The sequence below is a fragment of the Neomonachus schauinslandi genome, chromosome 1 (assembly GCF_002201575.2).
Source record: "Neomonachus schauinslandi chromosome 1, ASM220157v2, whole genome shotgun sequence".
In the NCBI taxonomy this organism is placed as follows: Eukaryota; Metazoa; Chordata; class Mammalia; order Carnivora; family Phocidae; genus Neomonachus; species Neomonachus schauinslandi.
The window spans coordinates 63,189,954-63,208,248 of NC_058403.1; the positions used below are offsets into that span (position 1 = coordinate 63,189,954).

The window sequence follows — 18,295 nt, forward strand, 5'->3', positions numbered from 1 at the left end:
TATTTTTGAAGGTAACAAAATATTCTGATAATAATGGTTTTTAACAGCTGCCTGTAGCCCCTATGGGCCCTATCTGCCAACTTTGGCCATGGGTTTACCTTTTGGGTTTTGGTTCACCACAACCAAGGGCAGGAAGAGCCATGCCAGGACCCCTGCCCAGTCCTCAGCACCCCATGTCTGCACTTGTCGACATGCAGGACCTCAGTTCATCACACAGTTGTGTGCAGTCTGCATATTCCACACCTTAAAGGACCACTGAAAGTCACTGATCAGACTCCAGCAAGCTTCCCTTTTTCTTCTTCTTCTTCATAAAATTATGGTAAAAAAAAAAATTATAGTGATTCCTGAGCTTAGTAACCAAATTCCCGCCCTTGCTAAATGATTGCCTGAATTTGGTTTGGATGCCTTGGAATGCAAGAAGGTGATCTGCGATGGTGTGAGGTAGTCATGTCATGGAACATGGAGAAGCATTTGTCACCTGGTCCTATTCAGTTGTACTGTTCTCCACTGTGTCTCCAGCTTGTGCCAAATCCTGAAGATGGCCAAAGATGACTCGACCATTCATTGCTTCCAGGGCCTGCTGATTTTTGGAAATGTGATTGTTGGTGTAAGTAACGAGTATTTTTCAGGAAATTCTGTTCCTTCTGTAATCACAGCTTTTGGATTAATCAAAAGTGAGAGTTTAAAGGAAAATAATGATATAATTACTGGCTTCCTCTCCCTTTTCTTCATTCCAGGAAATGTGTTAGTAAAATATGTTAGCTAGAACTTATATAAATAATCATATATAACTATGCAATATGTTGAAAGACCATGGTTTAAAAAAAAAAAAAAAAGGATATTTCCCTCCCAACTTTAAAACACAAAAATCTGAAAGAAGCCATGTCCACCATGGTCAATGTCTAAACATTCCCACCACACACACACTTTGGTGTTTCTTTCCTATTTCACCTTGGTTTGAGCTCCATGGAACTGTTCTGTTAAGGCTGTTGGGGACAGATGTTTTGCGTTTACATGTCCTTATCACATGGAGGCCAGTGCCGGGAAAGTCAGAGTGGCTTGGAGTCCAGGCTGTGTGGGCTCAGTGTGCTGACAGCGCACTCAAGAGTCAGGATCGCTGGCTCTAGGGTCAGCCCCGCCACCAACTGTACTCTGGACAAGTCATCGGCTTTCAAGGCCAAGAGCCCTCGTCTATAAAATGCAGAGTGTGGGAAAGATAACCACCAAGGTTCCTTGGTTCTCTGGCACTGATGAGTATGACCAGGACTAGTTCAAATATTATAATCCAGGAATTTGGGCAGAGGGCAGTGGAAGTGGGGCTGGGAGGTTATCCCCATACAAGAAGATATTGTTGAGTGGTTCATGCCCCAACGACTCTAGATGGTCTAAAATTGTCTGGGTCTTTTCCCAAATAGCAATAAGACAGAGTGACATGCGGGAGGAAGCATACAACTTATTAATAGGATGGAGGAGCTGTTTGATTTCCTGGTGATGAGTTTAAGTCCATGGCTTTGAGCCTATGCAGGACAGAGTGAGTCTCTCTCATAACCCCCTCCCCCACTGTTCTGCATCCCTTTCCCAATGTTGCTCTCCTGACCACCGGCCTGATAGAATGCCCTCTCCCCCAGATGTGTGGCATCGCCCTGACCGCAGAGTGCATCTTCTTCGTATCCGACCAGCACAGCCTCTACGCGCTGCTTGAAGCCACTGACAATGATGACATCTATGGGGCAGCCTGGATTGGAATGTTTGTCGGCATCTGCCTCTTCTGCCTGTCTGTTCTAGGCATTGTAGGCATCATGAAATCCAACAGGAAAATTCTTCTGGCGGTGAGACGTTAAAACTCTCCACAGTTGCCTCCTGGATCAATTTCGATGGACTGTTTCTTCCTCCCTGAGCACAGTGATTTGGCTTGTAGTGGGGTAGGTGGGAGCAGAGAGCCAGGGGAGGAGTGACAAGGAGGCTGAGACTCTCCCTGAGGTGAAGCTTGTCCATGTGGGGGCAAGGATGTCCTCCACTATTGCAAGTCCAGAAGATTCCAGTGTAGAGAACCCACAGGGGAGAAACCTGGGGGTGACCCTGGAGCACTCTCCAGCTCTGTGCTTCTCTACCTGGTGTCTGCACACATCCAGCAGGTTCAACCAGGAGCTACATAGGCCAAAGAAGAGACAGTGAGAACATGATCATTAGATTTTGTTCTCTTGACAATAAGTAGTCTAAAGCATTATTTTAATATTAATCAGTCGTTGACATTTTAGGATATAAAATACAAAATATGCACGAATTTTTAAGAGAAAACATGATCTTTTTCTGACATTTTTGAGCTCAAGGCCGATGGTTTTGTATAAAGACCTGCATTTCCCATATTTTGCATTCATTCTACTCTTCAGGGACCCTAGAAAACCTTGATGCACAGCACTAGAGAGGATAGAGGACAGCTTCAGCTCCCACGTGCCTGTGGATCTCGAATGCCATGCATGCACAGAGAGGCTTCTGTCCTGAGCCACAGACAGCAAGGTCACGCCCTGCCTTTGTAGATGGAAGCAGACTTGCAACCAGCAGAGCTAAGAACCCTTGGTATTGGACCTAGACCTCTATTCTCTGCCCCCATGCTTAGGACAATAGTTTCTCACACGGTGATGGCGTCCCACCCCCACTCCCCACCCTAAAATAACTCTCCTACCCAAATGCTGCAGGACCTGAGTTACATCTTTATGGAACAAGCCCAGCAACTTAAGATGCTTGTTGGTTTACTTTTCCCGCGATCTAAACATTGTCCCGGCACCCAGAGAATGCAGAACATTTACATTCTCTGATTCCTTTAGCATGAGTTGGTTCCAGGGCAAAGGCACCCACTTCTTCAAGTGGAGAAAAGAATGCAGGGAAAGGGAGAGGAGGGGCAGGTGTCCCCAGAGACAAGTTTCACCTGCATCCTGGTCTCATTTGGGGCCAGCCACGTGTGCCTGACGCAGCCAGGAGGGAACATTCTTCACCATGTCCTGCAAAGGGAAGGAGCAAGGCACCTTCTCAGGGGCTGATGGAGAAAACCCCTGTACCCCAGGCCTCCTTTCTGGAGTGTCTTTAAGGGGTTTCCGAGCCCCTTTAAGAAGAACCATCAACGCTCTTTTTTTTTTTTCCTTTTAAGGATTTTATTTTTAAGTAATTTCTACACCCAATGTGGGGCTCGAACTCACAACCCCGAGATCAAGAGTCACATGCTCTATGGATTGAGCCAGCCAGGTGCCCCCAACCACCAAAGCTCTTGACAAAAAACAAGGCAGCAAATGTTATGAGGCCTCTGATGGTGCTCCTGCTACTGACTCCCCAGCCAAAGCCCTTCTGTGAGCAGTAGCTGAGTCGTTAGGGCAGCCCAGGGTCCTGCTCAGAGAGCTGTCCCTGCCCAGGGAGAGAGCACAGTTTTCCTTGCCTTCCCCCACCTACACTGACTGCAGCGCCCCTTCCCTAGAAGAACGCAGGGACCCAAAGCAAACATGCAAGACTGAGGAAAGCGAAGACAGACCCTCGCAAATTGTTCCCATCCCAGATTCAGAGGCAACTTGCTGTTCAGATATTTCTCAGTCATAAATAGAGGCAGTGTGGTGGGGAGGCATCGTGCGAAAGTGTGTGTGCCCATGTGCGAGCGTGAACACACAGACACACAAGGGCAACACACAGTGAGGTGTGTTCCGCTCGCCTGACCCATACCTGCAGGGCCGGGGGCTGAGAGAAGAGTGCCGGCGAAGGGCTGTGTACCTGGAGGCTGCCCGCTCCTTTCTGGTGAGACTGGACCCTTGTCAGGACGGATGATGGATGTTAAACACGATCCGGTTCATCTTCTTCTGACCTCTGTAATTCTAAAGTTTCAATAACCCATAAAGAAAATTTCTCTCACCGAGAGGGGGTTTATAAAGCTCTATATAGTGTCTGATTCCCCAAGACTCTCTCGCCAGCCATTGAATGAATAAACACACGCACACACACAGACACGCGTGCACACGCATGCACATGCATGCATGCACACATCAGTTCATTCTCTTGTGTTTGTTTTGCTCAGTTAAAATAGAAATGTAGGGGCGCCTGGGTGGCTCCGTTGGTTAAGCGACTGCCTTCGGCTCAGGTCACGATCCTGGAGTCCCGGGATTGAGTCCCACATCGGGCTCCCTGCTCAGCGGGGGGTCTGCTTCTCCCTCTGACCCTCCTCCCTCTCATGCTGTCTCTCATTCTCTCTGTCTCAAATAAATAAATAAAATCTTTAAAAAAAAAAAATAGAAATGTAGGGTACTGGGCTGAGAAAGCTCTGTATTCAGTAGTCATTTGTTCTCTGGGGCTAAGGAGGGAATTGAGCTGATTAGCACCTAGCACCAAGTCTTGCTCCAAACAGCTGATCAATGAGGGTTTGTTGAATAACTTCATTAATGATTAGATGGTTTTACTTAGATGAATATGCTGAAAGAATATGACAATTATTTTTTTTAATTCTCTCTTTTTGGGAGATAAATGTAATTCCTTTTTTCCCCATTTGTTTCCCTTCCAGTATTTCATTCTGATGTTTATAGTATATGGCTTTGAAGTGGCGTCTTGTATCACAGCAGCAACACAACGAGACTTTGTGAGTACAATCGCAAAAAGCACAGAGCGAAAATGACCATAGGAGTCTTCATTATCATCGTAACAATACAGTAGCTGACATGTATTAAGCCCTTACTCTGTACGAGGCACTCCAATATGTGCATTAATATTAAATATACAAGTCTACTTAATCCTCATAATAACTTTATATGTATTATCACAATGGTCACTTTATAGATAAAGAAATGAGATTTAAAAAGGTGAAGTAACTTGTCCAAGTTTACACAGCTGGTAAGTGAAAGAGGAGAATCCTGAGTCCAGGCCGAGCAACTCCTGGGGCCCAAGCTAATACTGCTATGCTCTTCACACTAGGCCGTGGCCACCAGCCCTCCCGTAGGATGATCAATAATCCACCACATCTAAGATTTCCTCTCAATTCAGCATCCTGCTTCCTCTCCTTTTCTCCACTTCCTAGCCTAAGCCACCCTAAAATGCCTGCCCACCTGGTCTCACTGCGATTTCTTTGAAGATGGGGGTGGGGGGTGTCTTCTCCCTTCATGGGGACTTCAGCCATCCAGCCTCACACCCCCTCCACCCCTTCTCGTGGCCTCTGCAAAGTTTTACTCCAGGAGACGATGTTGAGTGTCCCTAGCAATAGGCTGAGCAAATCATTTTGCTTCCTTGGGGATGAGCGTGCTAACTCTCCTTTTGTTGTCTCCTCCCACCACAGCTCACACCCAACCTCTTCCTGAAGCAGATGCTGGAGAGGTACCAAAACAATAGCCCTCCAAACAATGATGACCAATGGAAAAATAATGGAGTCACCAAGACCTGGGACAGACTCATGCTCCAGGTAATGCCTGCAGTTTTGGCATTCTGTGCCTAAACCAGTATCCAGGAGTGAAGGTATGGATGGGACTGAAGTCAAAGAGTGGGGACCACGGCCTCTAGGACGGTTTCACTCAAAAAGAGACTGGACTGGGGCGCCCGGGTGGCTTAGTCGGTTAAGTGTCTGACTCTTGATTTCAGCTCAGGTCATGATCTCAAGGTCGTGAGATAGAGCCCTGCATCGGGCTGGGCATGGAGCCTGCTTAAAATTCTCTCTCTCCCTCTCCCTCTGCCCCGCTCCTACTCACAGAGGCTTTCTCTCTCTCTCTCAAAAAAAAAAAAAGGAAAAAAGAAAAGAAAAGAAAAAGAGACTGGACATAGGCAAGTTCATTTATTCTTATCTATTCCTCTTGTGTGCACATCACTCAATGGAACCCGTAAATCTATATTTTATTTCTGAGCCATGATGTTGATTAATTTCCATTTAGGGATAATGACATTGATAAGAAATTGAGATCAATCACACACACTGCCTCTTAGAACTCAAGCATCACTTACACTGAAAGAACAAGTTTGCTTCCTCCACATCACAGTGAACTCAAGTGGCAAATATTGCCTATTTTGCTTATTTAGTACCGACGGGCTAGTCCTGCCAAGGACCACGGGCTATGACCTGACTTGATTGCCCACTTTTCTGTAACTGGCCATCATACCTTATATGCAAGTTTACCTTAAATATCATCAAAAATCCAAGTCTTTCAGAATATCCACTATTACCCCTACATGGCCTTGTGTATGTGAAAGTCTATCCCTACGTAAGCCCTAATCTGACCCAACTCTCACACTGCCCCCTGCCTCCCTCCCCCTCCACTGGCTCACAGTGCATCATCAGCCAACTCCCTTGGCCTTGGCCCCCTTCTTGATGTCTCTTTACCCTCTATCCTCTAGCACTTCCTTCATTTATCTAAATATTCCCATCCCAACCATTCTTTTTACCCCATTAGGACCTCCAATTCACTGGCCACTTTTTTACTTTCTGTCACTCTTCTGACTATAGGTCATGTACTTTTTCCACTCTCTTAGCAAGAACTAAGCTCTTCAAATGAAAATGCAAATGGCCACACATCTGAAAAATCTTCTTACCAACTTTTAAAAACCCAGTCTGAACTTAACCATTTTCCCCCAAAAAGGCTGAGATCAAAATATAGGATAATTATTTTCCTTCACAAGGTATTTTCCATAATCCAGTGACAAAATAAGATATGCTTTAAAGACAGTTAATTTGGGGCACCTAGGTGGCTCAGTGGGTTAAGCATCTGCCTTCAGCTCAGGTCATGATCCCAGGGTCCTGGGATCGAGCCCCTGTGTTGGGATCCCTCCACAGCAGGGAGCCCGATGCGGGACTCGATCCCAGGACTCCAGGATCATGACCTGAGCTGAAAGGCAGTCGCTTAACCAAATGAGCCACCCAGGCGCCCGGGTCTATAGTTTTAATTTCTTCCCTTGAAACATTTTAGCAGAATTTCTACAAAGGAAGGAAAGTGATATGAAATATGTTTTATCCTCTATCCTCTACTCTATCCAGTGTGAGGCTATTACCTATGCGTTCCTTGATCTTCCTCTCTTATGTAGGGGCAGAGCTGTGTGCCACTAGATTTGGGTTATTTTTTTCCAGTTTACTCTAGAAAATGTTAAAAGTACAGAAATGTAAAATAAGAAGAATTACTCATCACTTCGTCACTACTAAAAATTTTAATTTTCTGACTCTCAATTTGCTCATATGTCATATGAGAATAATCATACCTCCCTCACATTGCTGTATCAAGATATTAGTATTAATAATAATTAAGGGTTTACTGGGGCACCTGGGTGGCTCAGTCAGTTAATCGTCTGCCTTCGGCTCAGGTCATGATCCCAGGATCCTGGGATCGAGCCCCACATCGGACTCCCTGTTCAGCGGGGAGTCTGCTTCTCCCTCTGCCCCTCACCCCGCTCATGTTCTCTCTTTCTCTCACTTTCCCTCACTCTCTCAAATAAATAAATAAAGTCTTTAAAAAATAATAATAATAATTAAGGGTTTACTATGGGCGAGGCAGTGTACTAGACAGGTCAGGCACATTAGCTCGTTTAATCCTCACAGGAACTCTGAGGACCATGGACTGCATGAAGGAAACAAGGCCATATTTTACAGTGAAGGAAAATGAGGCATAGTAGGGAGTTGAACTCATCAGAGCTCATTAGTGGCTAATAGAGTGACAAATGTGGAAGTATTTTGTAAGCTCTAAAATGTAGGTTATCGATACCCTCAGCTCTCATTTGGGGAATTCTAGTAAACGTAAGATATGGTATACTTTCCATATCTTCTTTCTCCACAAAATCTCAGTTGCTACATTCATGGCTCTAGCAAGGAGCATGGAAGAGAATTTTGTATCTGTCCTCTGCTGGCAGGACCATTGCTGTGGTGTAAATGGTCCATCAGACTGGCAGAAATATACATCTGCCTTCCGGACTGAGAATAATGATGCCGACTATCCCTGGCCTCGCCAGTGCTGTGTGGTGAACAATCTTAAAGAACCTCTCAACCTGGAGGCTTGCAAACTAGGAGTGCCTGGTTACTATCACAAGCAGGTGAGTCCTCTCTGTCCAATACCTGCTCTTTATGAGGGAAATACTGATTAACTATAGGTAATAATCTCTCATGAAGAATTCTGCATCCTTTTTCCCTAAACCTTATGTCAACTATTTCCTTCTCTGTCAGTAAAATGCAGATGCTAATCTAGGGCTGTTCTGGGGAAATCTACCTTTTAATAAAATCAACAGAACATGAGAATTGCAATAGCAAAGTCCAACTTTGCTTAAATGCAAACTATTTGTACAATAGAATATAGGCTTGGTATTTCAAAAACTATTTCCATTAAACGGAGATTTATTCTGTTTTTGCAAACTGTAAATTGGAAGGGGTATGTACAAAAAGGGTGTTTCGCTAGTGCCAAAGCAGTGGCAAGTGCTGACAGTAAATGCAGCAATTATATAACCACCTTCATTATTCAGTGGTAATATAGGATGGTCTTAAAAGAATATTAAGTTGATGATTTGGGTAGAAGGCAGCTTACATACAGATGGTTTTTGAGAAAGTGTTTCCAGCCTGATGAGAATGATATAATGATCCTGAAAACTAGCATTTATTGAGTACTTACTTAAAGCCAGATACCGTTCCAAGTGCCACACATATATAAACTCATTTAGGGCTCAAAGGTAGGTGCCAGTATGATTCTTATTTTATGGACGAGGAACTGAGACATACAGGTGTAAGAAGTACCTTGCTCAAGGTCCCTCAGCTAGTAATTGGTTGAGTCAGGATTCAAACCCAAGCAACCTGGCTCCAGAGCCCAGACTTAAGGACAAGAAAGAACTTGGAAATATTCCCAAAAAGCCTGAGGAGAATTCTCCTATACTTGTAGTCAGCCTCCGAAATGCTTCTACTGCTTTGCGAGTTACCACTTTGAGGGAAGCTGGTTGTGTGCCAGTTCATTAAATATTGAGAAATGTCAGACTCCTTTAGTCTGGGAGTAAATAATACAAAGCGCTCTTTCAAAATGAAGGACACCGAACAGCTGATCGTCATGCCATACCTGGAAGGGTGCCTGGACTAGGATCGGTTGCCTTCATCCAGAAAAGGGCATGGGAGTGATGCAGACTATTTTTCAGAGTCCTTCAAAGCAACCCTTATTTAGCTTTTTGGCAATATTGTTTTGGTGTCATTTTAACCAGTTACTTTCAGACTGCTCTAAAAATTAAATGTATTTCTTATCATCACAATATGCAGTATAATGCTCACTCTCAGGAATAATAAATGCTTTCAGTATTTCAACCCTGGCATGGCCCCACACAAACGTATCTTGATTGGATTGGATTGTATCTCTGTAAAAGGGACAGAAAAAGGTATTTGCCCTGAGATAATCAGCTGATCTCCCAAGGACATGTAATGTATCTAGTAGCAAGGGACCTCCCCGTGAGTTTGGACAACCCTTCCCACCTCCTCCCTTGAGGTTCCTTGGCCTCACCTGTCCTTAACATTTCTACCTCCTCTGCCCGCTAGCTACACCACAACTACAAACTTACCATCATGTAGCCCTACTCCCCTGACAAAGTTCTTTCTACACCTGAAACTCCTCTCTCTGTCCCCAGCTCTCTGTGCTCCTACTCTCTCAATCTCACTCATGCTTCACCCTCGACACCTTTCCACCTCTCCCTCTCCCAGTCCCCCAGATTCGCACACACCACCATTCTTTCTGAGTTATAGGTCCTGCTACTTCTCCGACAGCAATCCCTTTCTACCAAGTAAAATATGCCACCCAGTACTTCCTATACTTTACTTCTATTATTGCAGTTGGTGCCTTGAGTCATATTGTAAGTATTTGCTCACAAGTCTATTCTTTTCTGAGTCTCCTCGAGGACCAGGCATTACTCAATTCTGCATCTTCAGTACTTCACATATTGCCTAGCTCAGAGCAGGCACTGAGAAATGGTTGGTGGGTGAGTGACTGAAGAGGGGAATGACTCTCTTTTTCATATCCATATTGCAGCTTTTCAAAATCTACATTGCATAAATGAAGGCTAACAAAATTAGGGATGTCCTCATAAATGTGGGGAAATAGAAGAAAACAGAATTTCACATAGCATGTCAGATGCAGATATATGTATTCTTACACGTGGTCCATCGGCCCCAGAAATGCTACGGGCGAATTCTGATCATTATACCTCAGGAACATTATCACAGAACTGAAGATCAAGGGAAGCACCACTACAATGAGAAAACAAAACAACACAACACAAAAAAACCCCACCATGAGAAGGAACTAAATTAGAAGAGGTGAAAAAACTGGGGCTTTTGTCTGTGAGTTCCATGAGAACAATACCCATGTCTGTCTTGTCACCGCTGAATGCCCAGCCCAGGGCCTGGCGCCTGACGTAAGTGGGTTCTATGGGTACATATTAGGACAAACGACCCCCTCCCAGGATTGGCATGAGGATCCGTGAGTAAGGGATACAGGGGTGTTTGTGAGTTACTGTGTCATAGATGATACTGTTGTAATCATTACTTCGTATCAGGCTCCATTCATTCTATCAATGTTTATTAGGTGCCTATTTTGTGCCAGGCACTTGGGCTGGGTTCCAGAGATTCAGCAATGAGCACAATAAGATCCCTGCCCTCGTACTCGTACTGTGTATGGGAGAGAGACACCAAACAAATACATGATAAATTCCAGGTAGTGATAAATGCCATGAACAGAAGTAAAGCAGGGTGAGTATATAGGCAATGACAGGGGAAAGAGTGTTTTTCTCTATGGTGGTCAAGAAAGGCTTCATTGGGATAATACTTGCACAGAGTTCTGAATTAAGTGAGGAAATGAGACACTCACTTAAAGAAGATAGGAGAAGAGAGTTCTAAGCAAAGGAAGCAGCAGGTGCAAAGGCCCTGAAGTGGGAGCATTCTTAGCTTTTTAGAGGAACATCAAGGACATCAGCATGGCAAGGCCAGAATGAGTGAAGGAAGAGTAGAAGCCAAGGATGATTTAGATTTTGTAGGGCTTGACTCTGCATGGAAGGATCCCCTCCTTAGGAAAAACGATTAAAAATATGCATACAAAATTAGGTACAGGGCCTTGAAATGGTCTTGTACGTAAGCAGCCCCGAAGCTTAAGTTCATTAGCTTTACAGGGAAACAGCCTCTGGTAGAGGATGCTGGGCTCATAGAGAGAGGCAGAGCCACGTCAGACAGGGCCCCATAGGCCACTGGGAGGACTCCGAATTTCATTTTAAGGGTGGTAGAAAGCCATTTCTTTTGAGCAGGGATTTGAAGTGATCTGATTTATGTTTTACAAGCATCCCTCTGGCACTGTATAAAGATAAGTAGGGTGCCCACAGTGGACTCAGGCCCCAGGGAGACCAGTTAAGAGGTTGTTGTAGTAATTCTGGAGTGAGACCATAGTGGACCAAGACGGTAGCAGGAAGTAGTAAGTGTTTGGATTTGAGATATATTTTTAAAGTAGACCCAAAAGGTTTTGTTTAAGTATTTGATGTTGGATAAGAGAAGAACAGTTAAAGATAATTTCAAAATTTTTTACTTGAGCACATAGGTGAATGGAGATGCCTATAACATAGATAGAGAAGAGTAAATGGGAGGGAAATACAGGCTTAGCAAAGTCAGGGTGTGTTAAGTGGGTTAACAAGGGCCTCGAGCAGGGTCAGAAAGATGAAACCTCTAGTGTCCACCTGTAGCCACTGGGCAGGGTCTAAACTTCAAGGTCAGCCTTTGGAGGACATTTCCCTCTGGACCTCAGTGGTCCCTGGAACCACCTGGCTATTGCATTCCCTAGACTTCTCCCGGAGCTTTAGCACAGGACACTCAGAGGGCAGCTCTAACCCTATGCACTTTTCATGGTGACTGGAGCAGAGTGTGCTGCATATAAAAACTCACTGGATTATGGCATGCATGAATGAATGATTTGATTAATAAAAAATGAATCGCTTGCACGGACACCGTGGCTTCTCAAGGTGTCACTAGAATCTAATAAAGATATGTTGAAATATGATAGTGAATGAGAATTTGGACAGCATGAAATAGGGGTTCCTTTAATGGTTAAAAAAAAAAACCTTTGATTTTTATAGATCAGAAGCACTTTTATTTAAGAACAAACAAATCAAAAGGTACCTCTGCCCTCAAAAAAAAAAAAATCACCAAAAAAATCTGTGAGAGAAAAAATACTCAAATTTTATTAAGACTACTTTATATTGTACTTTATACTACAACTTAAAAAAAAAAGAATACATTGCCCATGTATTCAGTACGAAAAAATGTTAGCCTAAAATAGCAGCACCTTTGTTAGACTGAGTGGTAAAGAAACAAAATAATGTGATTTAGAATAGTTGTTGAACAGGACTATTTCTATACCCTCAGCAAAGCCCCATTAATACCCAGCTCTCCAGGGGATGTGGAAATAACCTGGTTATGTTAACCTAGACTTTGGAATAGTATTGATCCAAGTGGAAATCCGCTTTCCCGCCCATCCCTTACATCTTCTTTTCTGGTTTCTCTCACACCCACGTGGAATCACCGGCTCCTCCAGGGATGCTATGAGCTCATCTCTGGACCGATGAACCGACACGCCTGGGGGGTGGCCTGGTTTGGATTTGCCATTCTCTGCTGGACTGTGAGTATTTCTCTGCACTTGATAAGGAGAGAACTTGAGATTGCCCCTGGTTAACCCAACCACACTAGCCAGTCTGGAAACAAAACCTCAGACCTGAGGGCTAGTCAGGAAGCTGCGGGCACCAGGCCAAGGACAGTGGATTCGGTTGGCAGGTGGGGCGTTTATATCCCCTCCAGGGGAAGGGATGTGCCCTACTAGCCGGTTCCCCTAGCTGATGGGGCAGCATTTGTCTGCTGCTCCAGCCCTCTGGATCTCATTAATTCATTATAGTTAGATACCAAAGAAATCTAAGTGGTTAGATACCACTTCCTGGGGAAGCTTGGAGAAAAGAAAATATGCCTGGGCCCTAACCTCTGAGATTCTGATGCAGTGGATCAGGGACCCAGGCATTAAAAAAAACCTTTTTTTCCATATGATTCTGATTTGCTGTCAGGATTAAGAGCCATTATATTGGGGAAGCAATTCTAAAGTTTTGGTTTCAGAACCCCTTTACACTCTCAAAAATTATTGAGGACTCCAACAAGCTTTTATTTATGGCGGCTATATCCATTTATATTTACCCTATGGGAAATTAACCCAGAATTTTTTTAAAAAGTACTTATTAATTCTTTTGAAATAACAATAATAAACTAATTACATGTTAGCATTAACAATATATTTTTGTGGAAAAAGTGACTATTTTCCAAAACAAAAAATAGAAAAGTAGCTTTGTTTTACATTTTTAAAAGTATCTTCAGTGTCTGGTTTTAATAGAAGACAGCTGGGTCCTCATATTTGCTTCTTCACTTAATCTGTTAAGAGTATGTTGCTTAGGTTGAAGGATTTGAAGAAAATCCACCCTCCCGTGGATAGGTAGCTGAAAAAAACCAGGAATGTTTTGATAGGCTTATCTAAACATAATTGTGAATATTCTTCTTTGGTACTACACAGAACTTGATAACGAGCAGTTTCTTAAAAAAGGTTAGTTGCAATGTGGAATCTAAAACTATGTCAACAAACTTTTCAGACTCTATTATATTAAAATACATTTACATCGGTTTGTCTTACAATTTGCATAAATCTTTTACCCATTCATGATTCTATAACATCATGCATTGGTCATTTGGGAAAATACTGGTTCACTGAGTTATGCTGATCTTCCACATGTTGGCTGAATTCTTTACTCAATACCAAGAAATCACATTCGTTGCTATTGCCACATTGGAAAGGACCTTTATCGTGGGGATGCTATCAACCCACCATGACAGAAACAAGTGGCCTGATTTTTGCTTGAGCACCCAAATTTATCACTGGCAACAATACTGCCAGTTGTTTTCCTCGAAGAGACAGGCTCACTTTGTAAATTTTTGAGAAAATGTCTGCCAAACATCCAATCTGAATAACTGTAGCTCGTCTATTAATCATTTTTTCAAGTAAAAATCATGTTTCATGAAAAAATGGCTAGTTCAGGGGCGCCTGGGTGGCTCACTCATTAAGCGGCTGCCTTCGGCTCAGGTCATGTTTCTGGGGTCCTGGGATGGAGCCCCACATCGGTCTCCCTGCTCAGTGGGGAGTCTGCTTCTCCCTCTCCCACTACCTCTAACCACAGCCCCCCCCCACCCCAGCTCGTGTTCTTACTCTCTCTCAAATAAATAAATAAAATCTTTTTAAAAAGTGGCTAGTTCAGTATACAATCAAACAGTCACACAAGTGCTTTTCCTTAAGGCAACCATCAGATTTCAGTATGCAACAAAACTACTTTACGCATACTCTCTGTTGCAAGAATATTAAAAAGATGTATATTCAGGGGCGCCTGGGTGGCTCAGTTGGTTAAGTGCCCACTCTTGATCTCCGCTCAGGTCGTGTGATCTTAGGGTCTTGAGATCGAGCCCCCCATGTTGGGCTCCCCACCCCACTCCCGCGCAGGAGCGCACGTGCACTGTCTCTCAAATAAATAAATCTTTTTTAAAAAAAAAAGATTTTATTTATTTCTTTGAGAGAAGAACAGAAGAACACAAGGGGGGAGAGGGGCAGAGGGAGAAGCAGAATCCCCTCTGAGCAGGGAGCCCGATGCGGGGCTCGATCCCAGGACCCCGGGAACATGACCTGAGTCAAAGGTAAACACTTAACCAACCGAGCCACCCAGATGCCCCAATAAATAAATCTTTCCAAAAAAAAATAGGTATATTCAAAGGTGAACATTTAATAAAACTAGTCATCCTTACTGTTTCATCAAAAACAATCTCAAAATTCTAAAACTCTAAATCTCTTAAAGTGCCTTTTTTTTTAACTGCAAGTACATAGCAGTGAAGAATACACTGACTCCTACCACAGTTCAATGCCTCTACCTCGAATCCTACTAAGATGCCAGCATTTTTACCTTCTCCAGCTTTTGCACCATCAGTGCAAATGTGGAAAACAGCGAAAAGGGCAAATAAAGTCTTAATATAATTATGCAAATGGTCTTGACATCAGGCCCACCCACAAGGGTCCCTTGGGTGTTTGTGCACCACACTTTAGGCAATGCTGGGTTCAGGGTGAGAAGCTGAGTGAGGCAGGAAGGGAAAGTGAACTCCTCTGAGAGTTCACGCTCACCCACCCTCAGGAAGTCCCAGGACACCCACACACACCTCTGTCATGTCACCATCACTCCGCTACGATGTATTTGTCTCTGCCAAAAGCCTGGGAACCAGCTGCCCTCTGTATCCCCAGGGCCTAGCAGAGCACGTAGCAGGTGCTTGATAGTTTGTTGAATGAATGGAAAATGGTAACAGTGAAGTTTCTGTTCGTGCAATGCTAGCAGGAACTGTGGGATAATGTTAAAGGCTCTAAACTATCTTAGAACTCCAGACCAGTTGAAACTCTTGACATTTCCACAAGCATCAAATGGACTCTGAATCTAGTAAGTCCCCCTGAAATTCAAAAGAGGGAAGTGAAAGGAACTAAATGTATTGAAGGCCTGCTATGGACAAGACATTATATCCAATACTTTTAGCATTAAATCCCCACAATAGTAGCTAGGTAGGGAACCAGTCTCCTTGGGTAAGTACCTTACCTTCTCTGTGTCCTTGGTCTCTTCATAGAGTTCTGGAAGCATTCACTGGGGTTGTATGTGTAGCACGCAGAATAGTGTCTGATGTATAGTAAGTTGTCAATAAACACCAGACATTAGTGGTCATAGTATTTCTTTCTCATTCCATCGTCTGACTCTGGGGTAGGTGAAGAATATTATCATTACCTTCCAGATGCAGGGAGGAGTGGTAGAGCTGCAACAGAACCAGAACCCAGAAATTCTCACCCCTCGCCCGAGTCAAAAACCTTGAGTTCTGTGGCATTCTTCAGGGGCAGCCATTCTAGGTCACAGTTTCCCAGCATTTCTGGGAAAAGAGGGGGTTGGTGGGAGGAGAGATTCAATGCTAGAAAGCAAGAAACTTGTACCTCCAATTGGTACATACAAGAAATAGGAATCCACTGGAAGGCCATTAGCCCTGATGGGAAGAAGAAAGAATTTCCCCAGGGGGCTGGTTTAGCACAGACGTGAGAGGTGCAACCCCAGCGGACAGGGAAGTCTAGTGCAGATTGGTGCAGGAAAGGGGGAATGGAGACGCTATCGCTGAGTGGCAGGAGAGTTAGCTCTGCCCCATGGGGTTTCTTAAGGCAAGATTACTCTTAAAAATTCAGCATCATCTAAGCCTGAGTGAACCTAACATCCTTTTTCCCCCAAGTATGAGTTGTTTCTAAAACAATTCCTTATTTTTGTTTTTTTCCTTTGTATTCTAGTTTTGGGTTCTCCTGGGTACCATGTTCTACTGGAGCAGAACTGAATATTAAGAACAAAGTGTCACCACCACACCACCTTCCTCCAGTGACTCTGGACCTGGTGCTGCAAGCGAGCTCTCCACATCTGCACCCTGCGGGGGCCCTGTGCCTTCCTGCTCAAACTGCCAAGTCAGTTGCTGTGGTGTTTGCTGGGCTCTCAGCCTCTCAAAATTATTCTCACTAGTATTTCAGCCTGGTCTAGGGTTCTGCAACATTCTTACAGCCAGTAGGAAAGGGAGACTTAAGGAAGTCGATAACTACTTCCATCCCTGCTTATTTTTAATTTGGGGGCATAAAGATTTCCACAAGAACCTGTGTTACCACAGCAAGCCAAGTGTGTATTTGGACAGCAAGGTCGCGTGTATTTCTCACTGCTTTCTAAAAGAGACTTGCAAAGGCTTTCCTTCTTCTCAGTCTTGCCCAGGTGAGAGAACTGAGGAAAAGGTTGCTGAGAGAGATCTTTGGCCCTTGTTCTATGGTGGCTCTCAACTACACAGACTCAAACGATTCCCTTAATGCCACCTTAGGACCCTTTTATTCTCCAGGACAATGCCCAAACTTGAGTTAATAGTGGTTAAAACTTCCTCTCAGACATGGCAGGGTGACATGCGTGTAGTAAGCTCAGTTCTCCCATTAATTTCTTTTACTGTCAAAATATTTCTCTCCTGAACTATGTTTCCGTTTGTGGTCCTGAAAGAAATTCTTATAATTCAGCATTTGTCTAAGTCTCATAAATAAAGAGGGCTTTTAAATATGTTCATTTCTTTTGTTTTTACCAGTAGCATAACTGGTCACATACAAGTGTAATAAAACGAGTGTTCCAACAGAAGAGGCTTCTAGGCTCATGGGAATTACCGTTTAGGAGATGGAAAATGCAACTGGGCGAGGTTTCCTGCCGGATGCCCTGTAACCTTGCTGTACAGTTAGATGGTTGGAACTTCTAAATTTACTTTTACTTTTCACTCCTGCTGCACTTAGCCAGGAGTGGTGATGGAGCTCTGGCTCCTCAATCCTTTTCCTCCTGCAATGGAAGCATCTCAAACTTCCAGCTGTGAACTATGTCCCCTATGAAGGAAATGTAGGTTTTCTTCAGGGTCCTACTCACAGCCAACTCAGTCACAAGGAGTGCCCCAATCCCACACCCTGGCACCCTGGTGAGTTAGGCTGAGCCCCGGGGTTGGGAGGGACAAGGGAGGAGTGGGTGGGGGCACACTTGCTGGTAAAGCTGGGACAGCAGCCTGATCCCTAATTCCCAGCACAGGGGGGCAAAGGCTCCTGTCCTGACTCCCAACCAGCTTGCCCCACCCGTGCCTCACCTTGTGTCTCCCGGAGAGTGCTTCGGGTGTCAGGATAAATGACCCCTGCACTTAGCTGAGAAGGTTCTCTCCATGGTCTTTGAGAAGAAAGAAAGAGAGGGAAGCAGATTACTCTGGGCCAGGCTTTGAAATGCCTCCCATGTGTTCTGATGCCTTTTTCTTCCACTCCTAACCAGGTTTTCCAGTGCCTCATGTTCTCTGCTGGCTGAGCTAAGTCTGCCCCAGATCCACTTCTGACTTCCCCTCTAGGGCTTTGTGCATGCCCCAAGACTCTGTCTACCCACAAAATTCCATTCTCCTTGTGATTTGATCTCAGCTAGGTTAAGGGAAAGGTTTTGTGCAGACTAATTCATACTAAAGGGTGAGGGACAACTAGTTTCCACTCTCTTAATCTTCCCTGTGGATTTTTCATTGATAACTAAATTGATCTCTGGTTAGTGGAATCCAAGGCAGCAGTGGGAGCAGGAAGCGCTATTGTGGGGCAAGATGGCCCTCCTGCTGCTCTCTACATCTTACCTCCTGCCTTCCCTACCAAGAAGTATCTCGAAAGAACACAGGCCTTTAGTCAGT

General features: G+C 44.3%; 1 protein-coding gene across 1 annotated transcript; it reads left to right on the forward strand.

The window, feature by feature from the left end:
• Positions 1–538: 538 nt before the first annotated feature.
• Positions 539–16,421, forward strand: UPK1B (uroplakin 1B). Its single transcript, XM_021692440.1, has 7 exons — positions 539–607; positions 1,629–1,829; positions 4,535–4,609; positions 5,300–5,422; positions 7,846–8,025; positions 12,528–12,611; positions 16,371–16,421. Exons 1-7 carry the CDS (start codon positions 539–541, stop codon positions 16,419–16,421), a joined length of 783 nt encoding a protein of 260 aa, XP_021548115.1.
• The last annotated feature ends 1,874 nt before the right edge of the window (positions 16,422–18,295 follow it).

Excerpts from the sequence above, each read along its gene's own strand:
- UPK1B (XM_021692440.1), top strand. The coding sequence starts at position 539 with ATGGCCAAAGATGACTCGACCATTCATTGCTTCCAGGGCCTGCTGATT. Across the intron at positions 1,830-4,534 it reads ACAGGAAAATTCTTCTGGCG|TATTTCATTCTGATGTTTAT; the intron begins GTGAGACGTTAA and ends TTTCCCTTCCAG. Across the intron at positions 12,612-16,370 it reads TTGCCATTCTCTGCTGGACT|TTTTGGGTTCTCCTGGGTAC; the intron begins GTGAGTATTTCT and ends TTTGTATTCTAG.